We start from the raw sequence: 14612 nt of genomic DNA, 5'->3' as shown, positions 1-14612 counted from the left end.
CTGCACTCTGGCGCGGCCCAACACATCTGGACCACATCCACGCCGATGCCAGCGGGCTAATGTACTGGGCTGCTAAAAACATCCACGCCTTTCATGACGATTCTAGTTACACAACTCATCCAGATGTACCGAGTCAGATTTTAATACGTGTGCAAGGCATGGAGCAAGGTTGAAGGGATAGTTTATCCAAATTACAAAATTACACATTGGTTTCCTTACCCTGTAAGCAGTCAATGGGCAAGGTATGAGAGCAATCCATGCTTCGGTTTAGTTTCCCTGGCACTGTTTCCACATGCTAATGTTTAGGAATTCGTGGCACAAATCCCATTCAAGTCATGGGACCGATATCAGCATTTCTTGCGCATCATGTCCAAATCATCCAAAGTATCTCAAATTATGTGTGAAGCTTAACAAAGTCACTTTTAGATGTTTTGAACAAAATGCTAATATCCGTCCTATGTCATGAATGGGAATTGTGCCACAAATGCTAAAACATTCGCACGTGGAAAGAGAAACTAAACCAAAGCATGGATTTCTGTCATATGTAAGGAAACCAACGTGTAATTTTGTAATTTGGGTGAACTGTTCCTATAAGGAGATCTCCACACAACAGGTCAAGGTGAAAGATGGAGGTTGTTGCTTACAATTACCTAATAAACATGGTAGATATAGCTATATTTGTGTTATTCGGTTCCGATACACGAAATGGTTAAAACTATTTTTGCAATTGTAGGCCATGAGTTAACCTGTATAGCCATATATGATTATTGACAATACATTCAGCATAATGTTATTGAAATTAATTATTGGTGGGCTAAATACATCCAAATGTAGCTAACAGTTATAACATAATAACTAGGCTCTAAAACTGGAGGTCGGTGCGTAAATGATTTCAATGACAGGGAAAATAATGGAACCAATAGTTAGCCCAGTACAATGCAGAACGTTGCCTCACTTTATTCCTAAACCAACTCCGATTTATAAGGTCCACATAATTGTAGTGCCCCGTAAAATCTCACAGATGAGTTGTGTGTTGCATGCCAATACAATTGGTTATTTTACTGCGTAGTCCTAAAGTTATGTTGATCTCGGTTTAAGTAGGCGGGCTTTTCCTCTCAATCCGAACGATGCTGTGATGTGGTTCTATTGCGCGGGGGTGGGCTGGTGATCATTAGCGAGTTCATTAGAGAGTTCCAACTCGTGTTCCTGTTTGTCAACACCAACACATCTCCCTCTGCTCCCAGATCCCCTGGCGACATAAGAAAAGAAAGCACAAACCTAACCAGATTCAAGATATACACTGAGTTGCCTCGCACATGGCCAAAAGGCAGGCCAAGTCCATGCTGTCACCCTTTAGTATAATTTCCTCTCATATTATTTTCAGTATAGTTTTTATTCATCTTAAATATTGTTCATTTCTTTCCCTGTAAGTAGCCTAGCCTTGTCTTCCAGAGCCCCATTTATTCAGCCATATCCGGTAGCTGAAAATATAATAGTCTAGGCCTGGTTGAATGTGTCTATCCAAAAGTCCCTTTGCTGGCGGCGTATGGGCCTATCAATAACCTTTGGCATGACACTATGCAAGGAAGGTAAATAATGGCATACGAATAGATACCTAACATGACGAGAGGCGTATCAATGAATCTTAATGACTCTCCTTTACAAGTGTAATGTCAGTAAGTAAGTATCCAGCTATTGGCTTGGAGTTTGTTAGCTTAATGGTAATATGTGGCGGGCGTAAGTGACATAAAACAAATACATAAAATAGTTTTAAAACAGAGTTATTGGTTGCAATTATCACTGTTACTTGCATATAATTAGTTCAAGATACAGACCTACAATAAACATTACAATAGCCCTACGCTTTTTAGGATTTCATTTTTAAATAATTATTACAGAGCTAACATGCCTAATAATAATGATACTATGTTGGATACATCTAGGGTAAACAGATACATTGTTGAAAACGATAGACGTGTGTGACGTTTGAGCATCTACACAGTGCTTAGGCCAACAAAAGACATTTCAATCCTAAAATCTGGTGAGGCCATATTCTAGTGAGCCGTTCAAAATAACCCATTTGACCACTTGTATGGGCAGTAAACTTTAGCACGTGCACCGGCAGAAAATATTTGCAGTTGAGTTCATACCCTATTGGACTAGTGTTGGCAGCAGCTGATGTGGTTGTTAGAAACATCACTTGTTTCTACAATCTATAGGCTCTTTATTAAAGCACACATTTGGGGAAATTTTAGCTCAGCTACAGTTTAGCTACAGTTTATCAGTGTTGTGCCTTTTTAAACGGGTCGTTAGGTGGTGATTTTCAGCGATGATCTTTTCCCACAATATGTTCTTACATATATATATATTGTTTATCTTTGTAAATATTGTATATTTATTTTACCTTTATTTAACTAGGCAAGTCAGTTAAGAACACATTTTTATTTACAATGACGGCCTACCGGGGAACAGTGGGTTAACTGACTTGTTCATTGGGAGAACGACAGATTTTTACCTTGTCAGCTCGGGGATTCAATCCAGCAAACTTTCGCTTACTGGCCCAACGCTCTAACCACTAGGCTACCTGCCGCCCCAAATATATAGATATCGTCAAAGTTTTTATGTGATTTTGACCTTGTCCACATTTTTGCCTATATGGGGATGCAGGTCTTATTCTCAATTCATTAAACCATGTAGGCCTATGTGTCACCTTGGATCTCAGGGAGCTCAGACTGAGCTGACCACTATTACTAGGTGCATTGTTGGAGGCCTGGTGTGTAGAGTCATTTCCTCTTCCTCCTGCATGCAGCGGACACCTTTTGAGCCTCAGGTCCATTGACCACCTCTGTCCAGACAAGGGCCAGACTACTTACTGTTTACAAGATGTCTCAAGTTCAACTGCAAAGTCCACCGTGTAACAAAAGACTGTCCGCAATGCAGACTAGGGGGAGGAGGAGTCTGCAAAGTGAAAGAGTGTAGTAAACTGGGGGGGGGGGGCTGGACGTGAACTTGAGAGAGAAGAGTCTGGCATTCTAGAAATGAAGCATGCTCTTGGGACGGCCAGTTGGAGGGATATTGACCTGGAAGTCATCGCGGGATAGAGCTTGGACTCTCCTTCTTGTCTTCAAGCCAGCCACCAAAAGCACTGTCAAAACATTCATATTTTAACATCGACAGATTGCAAATTAATATGTCAATCTGCCTTGTTTAAAAAAATATATATACTATTTTAAAGCACACTCAGGAGGTTCAAAGATTAGCCTGAGTAGCCGAATGTCTCAAATCTAAAATAGGCCTAAAGTTACCATGTCCAGAAACATTTAATAGAATTAAGTCGTTTCAATAGGTTAACAATTATTAAACTGCTTTATTTCATTTAACTTTGTGTAACTTTCCTATCGCAGTAGTTCATATTTTCAGACAAAACACTCAAATGGAAAATAGGCGTATTAAAATATATATTTTACATTTGCTTCCAAATACCCGTCAATTTTCACAGACGTAAACATTGTCCCTGTCAAATAAATCGAGTAAAGTAAAGTAGGCCTAACTATGATATTAAAGCATACATGTATAGCCAATATGTGACATAGCCTGTCCTATCCATAAATTCGTTTTGAGCGTCACACTTTGAAATGGCACTTTCTCCAGAGTTGGAATATTGTGTGATGATGATAAGATCTGTTGCCTACCTCAAAAAGCCACGACATGCTATTCTTTACGGTTATGTTTAAAGTTACACCTCGGTTAATCTTGAGCAAAGATATAGGCTATACTCCTAACACTAATATTGTATTGGTATTTGGGTATAAAGCACACTCAAGTCACTGAGTGTTTGAGTTATGAGAATATTATGAGAATTCCCTCAAATTGTCTATATTTCACCAACGAGAGAAATACATGCCTATGTGGTGTGTCAACTGACTTTAAAACAGAGCACAGCCAAAAGAAAGCAACAGGACGATGCAAAGGTGATGATGTAAAGCGTTTGAATAACGAAGCACCTTTTACACCCTGACTAATCTAGACCGGCGTTAAGAGTAGTATGCAGCCGGAGTGCGCCTTAGCTCTGCTCACTATCCAACAATTAAACTGTTCTGAACCGGACAGATACGTAAATCACGTCTCAAAAGACTGTAAAACCGATTATAGTACGTAAAATTGCTTATCCAAACGAGCGAACATTCGGAGAATATTATTTCATACAGTTACGCAGGAGGATAGCCACTATGAGGTCTTCTCAACACGAATGGAAGCATGTGTGGGGAACCAAGGCTAGAAGCTACTTTGAGAGCCTTTTCCATGACAAGATTGACACAAAATATTGTTTACGTTGTGAGATTTACTGTATTTCCGAGATATGGACAACTGAAGATAATCAGATCTAGCATAACGGTGGCTATAGGCTATTCATAGGGACATAGAAACTCCCGTTCCCCGTATAAATATAACATGTATGATCAGCGTGAGACAAACGGTATTGCTGATCTGGTGAGCACGTGACACTCAAGGTCAAGGACGGATTAAGGAAGTCTGCATTTGCCTCATTTTCTTCTTGAACATCAAAACATTTCTCGTATCCACCCAGAACATGATATATAGACTAACAACCGATATTGAATATGCAACTCACTTCTTGACGCTTGAAGTGAATTTCAATTGTTTTAGTTTGCATATAAAGGCCTATAGCTGAAGTCAGTTTAACCTTTGTAGCCGTATTTGGCTGATTTTAATTTTAAAATGAAATAGGCCTACCAATTAACAAAATCCTGTCTAAACTATTCATATATATTTTGAAGTAGCCTATTGGCCTAGGCCTGCGTAAACTTCCAAGGGTTCCATGAGTATTAATAGAGCAGTAATACAATTAATTCGTTTTGAGCGTCACACTTTGAAATGGCATTTTCTTCAGAGTTGGAATGTTGTGTGATGATGATAAGATCTGTTGCCTACTTCAAAAATCCACGACATGCTATTCTTTACGGTTATGTTTAAAGTTACACCTCGGTTAATCTTGAGCAAAGATATAGGCTATACTCCTAACACTAATATTGTATTGTCATTTGGGTATAAAGCACACTCAAGTCCCGGAGCGTTTGAGTTATGAGAATATCTTCAATTGACAAAAGCAAAATGATGATAACAGTGAAGACAACGTTCAACAAAAACCAAACTATTGCGTCAGTACTGCGGCACTATAGGATACAGCATCAATCATCCGTCACTCCAGAGTGGGATAGGCCCAGATGCACGTTAAAGTCCTTGAAGTGGATGCAGGCCATACGAAACGGGAAATGGCTATATTTCCTATACATTGATAAAATATCGACCAATTACAATTTACTATTCAAGAGTAAAACAATTAATGATATGGTCTGGTATTTCAACTAAGGGAAAATTGCAGCTTTATTGTATTGCTGGTGGAAAGCTACTTCCGTGCTTGATGCTCACATTGTGCGTTTTCTAAAGGAGGAGAAGGAACTACCATTAAACCACAACGTAAACACAAAGCAGACGCGCCATTTGTTAGAATGCTTTTGTCAAGTTCAATGTTAACCAGCGGTGGAAGGAATGTTATTCTGCATTTATTGCCTAGCACAGTTCGGTGCAAGACACGTCTAGCCTACGCTGTGTTGGTCTGAAAAGCAGCACTGCACATGCCGTGAAATCTGGACTGAGAAATGACCGGTCCATTCAAAATCGCCATGAATTGGCTATAGGCCATGTTTATAATCATTTAGTATAATGCCCAAACTTAATTAGATATACTGGGGGAAAATACATCATGCAATTGTATTTAACACAATGGAACTGAAATAACAACATTACAAATAAGGTTTCAAATGGCAGGCATTGCTATTTACTGAGGTTTACCTGAATAGAAATGCTATGGAGCACATACAGCTGAACACTCAGGCCCATGTGTTTCTATGTCAGCAAAAAAAGTGATACAAGCGCCTTAGGCTGTGTTGAAATGGACCTACGAGGTCTAATAGCTCCACATGTTTTTATCGTCTTATTTTGGTCTCGTACGTCAAGTGATGTCTGGTCTGAGAGTAGCACCAGGATAATATGATAACATTTGTGGGTTTGGGTTGGAATACCAAAAAACTCAGACGGGTTTCCAAACGTCTCTCGCTATGAGTAAAGCTGCAGAAGAAAGGTATGACCTGAAGCGTTGGCATCATTATCTACAGTGTTGAATGGGCTTTGATATCGTTCCTCTCAAATTCTGTCAGAATCCATACCAAGCACAAACGTTCCCAATCCAGGTTGGACCGTAAGACTAGTGCTTCAGCTCGTATTTGTAGTTGTTGAATTTATCAATGGAAAAGTGAAATAACCTACATTCGGGCTATGTGGCTAGTAGTCGTTTATTATTATTACATTACTTTATGCAGTGTTGCCTAGGCTACATACGGCATGGTACGCCTACGTCTTCATCAATGCGTCGGTAGTAAATGCTTTAATCCGAAATCTCGCACTGCTAAATTTTCCCATTGGCAACATTCCCCAAAAGTGTCTATATTTCACCAACGAGAGAAGTGCATGCCTAAGTGGTGTGTCAACTGACTTTAAAACAGAGCACAGCAAAAAGAAAGCAACAGGACGATGCAAAGGTGATGATGTAAAACCTTTGAATAAAGAAGCACCTTTTACACCCTGACTAATCTAGACCGGCGTTAAGAGTAGTATGCAGCCGGAGTGCGCCTTAGCTCTGCTCACTATCCAACAATTAAACTGTTCTGAACCGGACAGATACGTAAATCACCTCTTAAAAGACTGTAAAACAGATTATAGTGCCTAAAATTGCTTATCCAAACGAGTGAACATTTGGAGAATATTATTTCATAGTTACGCAGGAGGATAGCCACTATGAGGTCTTCTCAACACGAATGGAAGCATGTGTGGGGAACCAAGGCTAGAAGCTACGTTAAGTCTTTTCCATCATTTTTCTTCCTTTATTTAACTAGGCCGGTCAGTTAAGAACAAATTCTTATTTTCAATGAAGGCCTAGGAACAGTGGGTTAACTGCCTTGTTCAGGGGCAGAACGACAGATTTGTACCTTGTCAGCTCGAGAATATGATCTTGCAACCTTTCGGTTACTAGCCCAACACTCTAACCACTAGGCTACCTGCCACACCAAACAAGAACGACACAAAATATTGTTAACGTTGTGAGATTTACCGTATATCCAAGATATCAACAACTGAAGATGGTGACCACGTGACACTCAAGGTCAAGGCCGGAGTAAGGAAGTCTGAGGTTGCCTCATGCTCTGTTTTCTTCTTGAACATCAAAACATTTCTCGTATCCACCTAGAACAGGATATATAGACTAACAACCAATATTGAATATGCAACTCATTTCTTGACGCTTGAAGTGAATTTCATTAGTTTTAGTTTGCATATAAAGGCTTTGTAGCCGTATTTGACTGATTTCGTATTGAATAGGCTAGTAATTATGCTAATTTTAAAAAGGCCTACCAAATTAACAAAATCCTGTCTAAACCATTCATATATATTTTGAAGTAGCCTATTGGCTTAGGCCTGCGTAAACTGTCCAAGGGTTCCAAGACTATTAATGAAGCAGTAATAAGAGCATCGGTAGCTGATACAAGTAAGGCTAAGTAATAACATACAACACATCATAGCTAGCCATTTTTTAAATGGCTGTGTTTGCAGGCCTTTAACTTTCAAAGTATATTTAAGCAATAACGGGTGTGGTATATGGCCAATATACCACGGCTAAGGGCTGTTTTTACGCACGACACAATGCGGAGTGTCTGGGCACAGCCCTTAGCCGTGGTATATTGCCCATATACCATAAACCCCAACGGTGCCTTATTGCTATTATAAACTGGTTACCAACGTAATTAGAACAGCAAAAATACATGTTCTGTCATACCGGTGGTATACTGTCTGATATACCACGGCTGTCAGCCAATCAGCATTCAGGACTCGAACTACCCAGTTTATAATAAATAATATATTTGGCACAAACGGCACAGTAGCTTTTTATTTATTTATTTTATTTGACCGTTATTTTACCAGGTAAGTTGACTGAGAACACATTCTCATTTACAGCAACGACCTGGGGAATAGTTTCAGGGGAGAGGAGGGGGATGAATGAGCCAATTGTAAGCTTTTACCCATCACCAAAATCATGAGCCCCGGAAAGACTGTTTATTTGGCATGAAAAGCACGAGATGATTTGTAAAGGGTATGGACACTTTAAAAGTTATTTAGAAAATGTACGTTTTTATGCAGCTTTCATGATGGAGCATAATATGTAAAATACATCACTAACTTAATGCGTAAAACTCCTATTTAAAATATATTATAAACGGTTTAAATGTAACTTTACATTGCACTGGAATTTCTGAACTCCATTTCTTGGTTTTAGACCATCCATATTTCAATGTGTACTTTTACCAATCATTATTCTATTTTATCTTTAACTATCCCTATATAAACAGGGTTTGCAAACAGAATCACATATGTAACACATATAATCCACGAAGTAACATTTAATTTATACAACATACTGGGATTAAAACAATTTATTAAGCATTACGCTATATTTTTATAAGTACTGTTTTACAAGCGTTATAAACAGTATATATTGGGAATATGATTGCATAATACGTTTCCTATTCTACTGCAGTAACAACATTGACATACCTAACATATAGCCTATATATACCCCCATGTATAGCACGAGTTAAACAGTTAAGCAGATTTAAGTGTTACATTAAAGCAGGCAAGTACTGTATTTACAGGCCTCTAAAACATTGTCTTTAGAGGGCTTGGTTCTTGTTTTGTTTATTATTTTCAAAAGACGAATTGGAGATGCAGTTGCGCAGGCAAAATAGCACACCAAATCCCAATCCAAAAAAAGGTACCACGTCGACGTTTTCTTTCCTTCATTTTTTGTTCATACACCAAAATCAATGTCCCTCGTCCAAATCGTCTAGCTCAAGCCTGGCTGGCTACGGCGCACTGGTCTTGACTTTGGCCACGAACTTCTTCTCTTTAACTCTCCTGTTTTGAAACCAGATCGTAATCTGCCTTTCCGACAAGTTGGTTCCAGTTGAAATCTTTCTCCTCTTATCTTTCGTGATGAATTTGTTGGCGGCATACTCTTTTTCCAGTTCTTTTAGCTGCACCTTGGTGTACGGTATTCTTTTCTTTCTACCACGACGAAAGGAGTTGCCATCGTGTTGGTGGGCCACTACATCTGTAATGGACAACAAAGAGAAACTGGAGTCTGGAAAATGTGCATTTAATTCTATAATTCAGTCTTTCTCATTGAAAGGGATAACCTACGTTGCGTTTTTGGGAAACGGCAGTCTATAACTGCCTACATATTGATGCATTAACACTACAATGAGGTATTCAGAAACTCAGAAAACCAGGAAGACTACAACGACCAAAATGGTCGCTCATATAAACGTGCGTGCCTATACAGAGACACATTAACATCCAATATTCAGCCCAAACATGTGACAGAATAAGGGATTGAAAATCATCATGTATTCAATGGCTTGCGATTAATGCACAACATGAAAGGTAATTATATTGCGAAATCATGCATTAGAAAAAAGCGTGAATTAATTTGCCTTATATAGGCTATCCAACCCATGTCACAATGTGTCCCATTACAGTAATCTAATAATGTACTAAGACAGTGTTCAGAGCGTATGTTTTTACCTGCCAACGCAGATTTCCAAAGGTGTCCGGCTTGACTCTGATCCTTTGGGCAGTACATCTGGCCGCCCCAGCCATTCGTCAGTGCCCACGGCTGATAGCTGTCCATTGGAAGCAGCGTGTCGTGACGGGGCTCTCCTGCCCCGAGAGTCTGCACCACCGACACGTCCAGGTAGCTCGCCATGGACTGGTAGGGGCTTGGGTACCCGTGGTAAAACGCGAATTCTTTAGCCCGGCTCGGGTATTCTTCAGACGTGACCGGGGTGTCCATGTATTTTTCCGCAGAGTAGCTGAGCGCGCTGGGCTGGGTGCAGGACTTGAGCGAACCCCGCCCCATTCTGCAGGGATAATAGCCGTTGCCAAAGTACCCATAGGGTAAGGGACCTGTGGAGGAGCCTTGAGGGACCGCGGGGCATGGTGTGCACTGTTTGCCTGGTTCCCCGGAGCTTGAGCCCGATACATCCAACGCGGAGTAGCCGGAGGTGTGCACCAAGCTAGAGGGGTGACCCCCCAGAGCGGAGTGGGCCATCAGATTCCTGCATTGGTTGGCCGCGAAATTGCCGCTACCAACCAGACCCTCCATGTTCTTGTTCAACTCATCCAAGTTGTTTTCATACACAAACATAACCGTGTCCGCCCAGCGAGGATTCAGGACCAAGGAGGTGGTCATATCACGCTCACCATTCGGACGGAGAATTCTGTTTCAAAGACCAAAGTCCAGAGTAGGACACCAGGTTACATCCACAGCTGTATTGACGCAACGGACCAAGACATGGAAAGGCGCATCGCCATTGGATGGAAAGCTTACCACGTGATGAATAAAACAAACCCTTGTTGGGGATGTCAGTCAAATTCATTATTTTTATTGCTTTGGAGAAATGGCACGAGATGCTCTCCGCGTATTGTTTTGTCATTTTCCATTCCCCAATGTTGTGTTTTCTGCGGTTTCCATACACACACTGTCTCGAATAAATAACACAATTCAACCTCTGACTACAATTCTGAAGCACAGCATAACAATAAAAACGGTGTACAAAAGCCTTTCTACATGCATTTCGTACTGGATTTGTAGGGTGAATAAAGCTTCCCAAAGCTCCATGCGTCTACCTCTCCAAAGGCCAATGGAAGCAGACCAACGAGCATGTAGCCATTACAATTATCGCTATCTAAATCAAATACCGTGAAAAGGGCTACCTATGTTAAGTAACGCCATACAATGATGGCATGAGGGCTATTTTGCTTATGACATCTATTGAATGCGCAGAAAATCTGGGAATGAATCATTTTGGCAATCACTCCATCAAAAGTCCAGTAATAATGTAACCTACTTTGAAAAACACTGTTTGCTTTTTTTCTTTAAATAATTGCATAAAAATAATATAGGCTTCACATAGGGAAATGGTAATTCAAAATGAACACTGTTAAGACATGTTTTTTTTTTTTTTTTACTTTCACACAAAATGACTATTAATGTAGATTTTACCACAAAACCCAACAGATTATGTTACACCGTTTGCCTTTTTGGTTCGGCTTTAATTAGCTAATGTGAAATGCTGAATATTTCCCAATGGTTATGGACATATTTAAAGACTTATAATCGTCCTTGCCAAATGCATGAAGAAAGTTTATCGTTGTCATAAAAGTATTCTCTAAGCATAACATAGCATTACATACCTGCCACATTTTTTGGGGGGAGCGGGGGTCATAAAATAACTTCTTTAAACGTTTAATAGTAAATTATGTGCGCTTTTTTAATATATCATGATCAATGTTTCATGGCTTATTGAAGGAATCGTAAAGATCATTTATGAACGGGATTGGAGGTCTTAAGATTTCTAAAATACGGCTGAAGTTCAAATAGATTTATTGGGGTTTTGAGGCACTTCAAAGTAATATTCTTTGTGTAATCATTATTTCTGTGGTTATGACTGTAGTTATGAATTTAAGTATTTTATACTGAAATGCATAGGCCTATTGTCATTATTCGAGATATAGCTAAAGCTAGAGGCGTCACTACAGACCCTGGTTCGATTCCAGGCAGTGCACAATTGGTCCAGCGTTGTCCAGCGATAGGGTTTGACCGGGGTAGGCCGTCAATGTAAATAATTATTTGTTCTTAACTGTCTTGCCTAGTTAAATAAAGGTTCGAAATAAATAAATAAATATTATATCACAAACGTGTCAAACCTGAAATGAAGTGGTTCAAAAAAGCAAAGTAAGCTTTCATTCTGCCATGAAGTGGTTCTTAGTTCGGAAAATCTGTGTAGGCTATGCCCATACGTTAAATGCTACACATAGTTTTTAGAGAACGACATGGAAAACACAGTGAATAAGTAAATTGTTACTGGTTACTCATATAGCTTTTATCAAAGTTATCGCATCTTCACAAATGTGTTGCGCGAGATTGAATAAGTGGGCAAATGCTCATGGGCGTGTGCGTAAAAGTGGTGTTTTATCTGAAATGTCTCCTTATGCTGCGATGAAAAATCCGTTACCTCACCGACTCTGCCATTTTGAAGGTAGGCCTGATGTTATTAGTTTTATGAAAACATATGTCAATCTGCGTCTGGAATTGCTATCAGGTAACGAAATGTGCATTTAAAGCTCAATGGCGCAGTTATGCATCTAATGGTTGACCTGCGTCAGCGAGAGACGCAAAAGGTCCAGCGATATGGGCAATGTTTCAAACAATATAACTATAATGAAAATGTTTCAAGCAATAACAATAGGCTAAAATAGAGTATGATTCTTCTCATTGGTCAGGATTTGTACATTGTGTTTAAATGGGATAGGTAGAAAGACTATCTCCATCATCTTTAGCCTCTAACCCAGCCCCCTCCCCTCACTCATTCCATCCCTCACTACTCACACGCGCGCGCACACACACACAACCGCGCGCACACAACCCCCAGACAGTAGTCTTTACATAGGGATCAGAATAGGCCCTCAAGGTCAAGGCCAAGTTTAAAGTGAGTCTGGCCCTCCCTGAAGGCTCTGTTTAGGCCGCCACCGACCAGACCAGACCCGCCCATGCCTGAGCAAATGCTCAAGTTCAAGGCTGCCTCTGTCTGTGTGTCATCATCACAGACAAACAAGGCACACAAATAGCATATAACGTTTGTAACCAGCACCTTTCTTTCATTTCAATCAAAGACAGACCTACAGACCACAGGGCAAGTGACTAGGCTAGCCTATATATGCTCAATTAATACATGATTTATAAGATCATTTATTAAGAACGTAATCGTGGCTCTAAGGTTTACAAACGTATATTAAGACTACTCGTGAATAATTGTGCAATAGTGCAGGGTGAGATTGCAGTATGTTATGCTGTATTTTGGTTATGCTGTGTCATGTCTCATGCGTACAGCGTCGATGCCACGCGCCTTGGCTCCTGGAGGTGCAAAGCCTTCGCCTAATGGCACACGCTGTACTTGCGCACAGAGCTACTGTACGCAGGAAATGCCTTAATAACCCTTATTGTCAAACTTCCTGCCCAGTTGTCGAGGCTCATAATGACTTCACAAAAGGGTCGGTGCATTTCACGCTTCTCTCGCTCTCCACGAAAATAAAAGGCATTTTCCTATACCCAAATCCAGGAATAAGGAATGGTAAGTTTCAAAACTGATTTGTAACCTAAGTAATATTAACTATGCGTAATTGTGCAACTGATAAGGGGAGTGCTTCGCGGGACAGACAACAATAGAAAGAGTGGTGTGCACGTGCAAATAAACTCAGGTGAAATATTTCCTGGGGGGGGGTAAGAAAATGTATTACCAATGCTTTGAAAACGATCATATATTCAATTTCATACGACTTGTTCATAAAACATATTCAAACCAAAAATCTTTACAATAACTAGCGTTATTTGGTATGAGTTACTTGCGAATACAGTAGGCTATACAGTTTGGAAATAATACATTAGACTATTAGGCTACATTGTGGAATAAGTATGATATCATGCAGGTACTAAAGTTATTGAGGAGAACGTGTCGTGCGTAATTATAATGCATCACCAAACATGAAAAGGCCTCAGTAACATTTTTTGCATAAAAAAAAGGTGAATGTAGTCTGGCAAAAATCGGTCTTGTGTGTGGATACCAGACATGCCTTTGACTATTAAGGTAACAACCCTGGGCGTTTTGAAATGTGTACCTTTTTTTTTTTTTACCAAAACCATATCATGGAATATAAGTGCTCTCTGGAATTGAAGAGTTCTATATTCAACATTTGAGAATGATAAGGCCTTAAAAGTGTGATGAAAGTAGAAGCCAACAGCCCAACACAATATGGTTGTGTGCGTACACATGCCGCTATTTATTTATTTACACCCAAGAACTGTCTGATCATGTATGCTACAAATATTTAAAAACGACTAATAATTCCTAATACACAAATAAACGCCAATTATTCAGCATACTAACTCTTTGCAAATGTCATGTAATTTCCCATTGTTCCCTGAGCACTTGACAGAGATGGCGTGTTGCCATGGCCTCACATTTATCCCCTTGTATTTTTCTGCGCCTGACCCATTTGGCTTGATTCTAAAATATTTCCAACCCTCTGTACTGAGAAGATACGTAGCCTATAGCTTTTCTTCCTGATGAAAATGCTGGATCCCGACACATTAGATTACATTTATGTGAACAATGGACATAAATATGGCATCGGCATACTGAAAACAAGACACTAACAACGAACCATTGGGTGAATTATCGACGAATACTTTCCATATACTAACAGTTTCTTGAAATATGAACCAGACGTCAAAGCAGCCTTGTACAGTATTTGCAATCTCTAAAGTGCCACCATTTGGTGCAGGGGACAGGTTGGGCGTTTCACCTAATGGTAGGCTATTTATGTTTTCTAACGTGGATTCGTGGAGCACGATACATGCTAAT

At 39.9% G+C, this 14612-nt stretch overlaps 1 protein-coding gene across 1 annotated transcript; it reads right to left on the bottom strand.

Moving 5' to 3' along the window:
• Positions 1-8628: 8628 nt before the first annotated feature.
• On the bottom strand, positions 8629-10895 carry hoxb13ab (homeobox protein HoxB13ab). Its single transcript, NM_001139578.1, is given in 2 exon segments — positions 8629-9241; positions 9715-10895. Coding segments are annotated over 2 exon segments (915 nt in total). The 5' UTR covers positions 10382-10895; the 3' UTR covers positions 8629-8993.
• Positions 10896-14612: the final 3717 nt, after the last annotated feature.

The sequence above is a fragment of the Salmo salar genome, chromosome ssa06, assembly GCF_905237065.1.
Source record: "Salmo salar chromosome ssa06, Ssal_v3.1, whole genome shotgun sequence".
NCBI lineage: Eukaryota > Metazoa > Chordata > Actinopteri > Salmoniformes > Salmonidae > Salmo > Salmo salar.
Note: the sequence above shows the minus strand (reverse complement) of the source record. Positions and strands in the feature narration are given on the sequence as shown.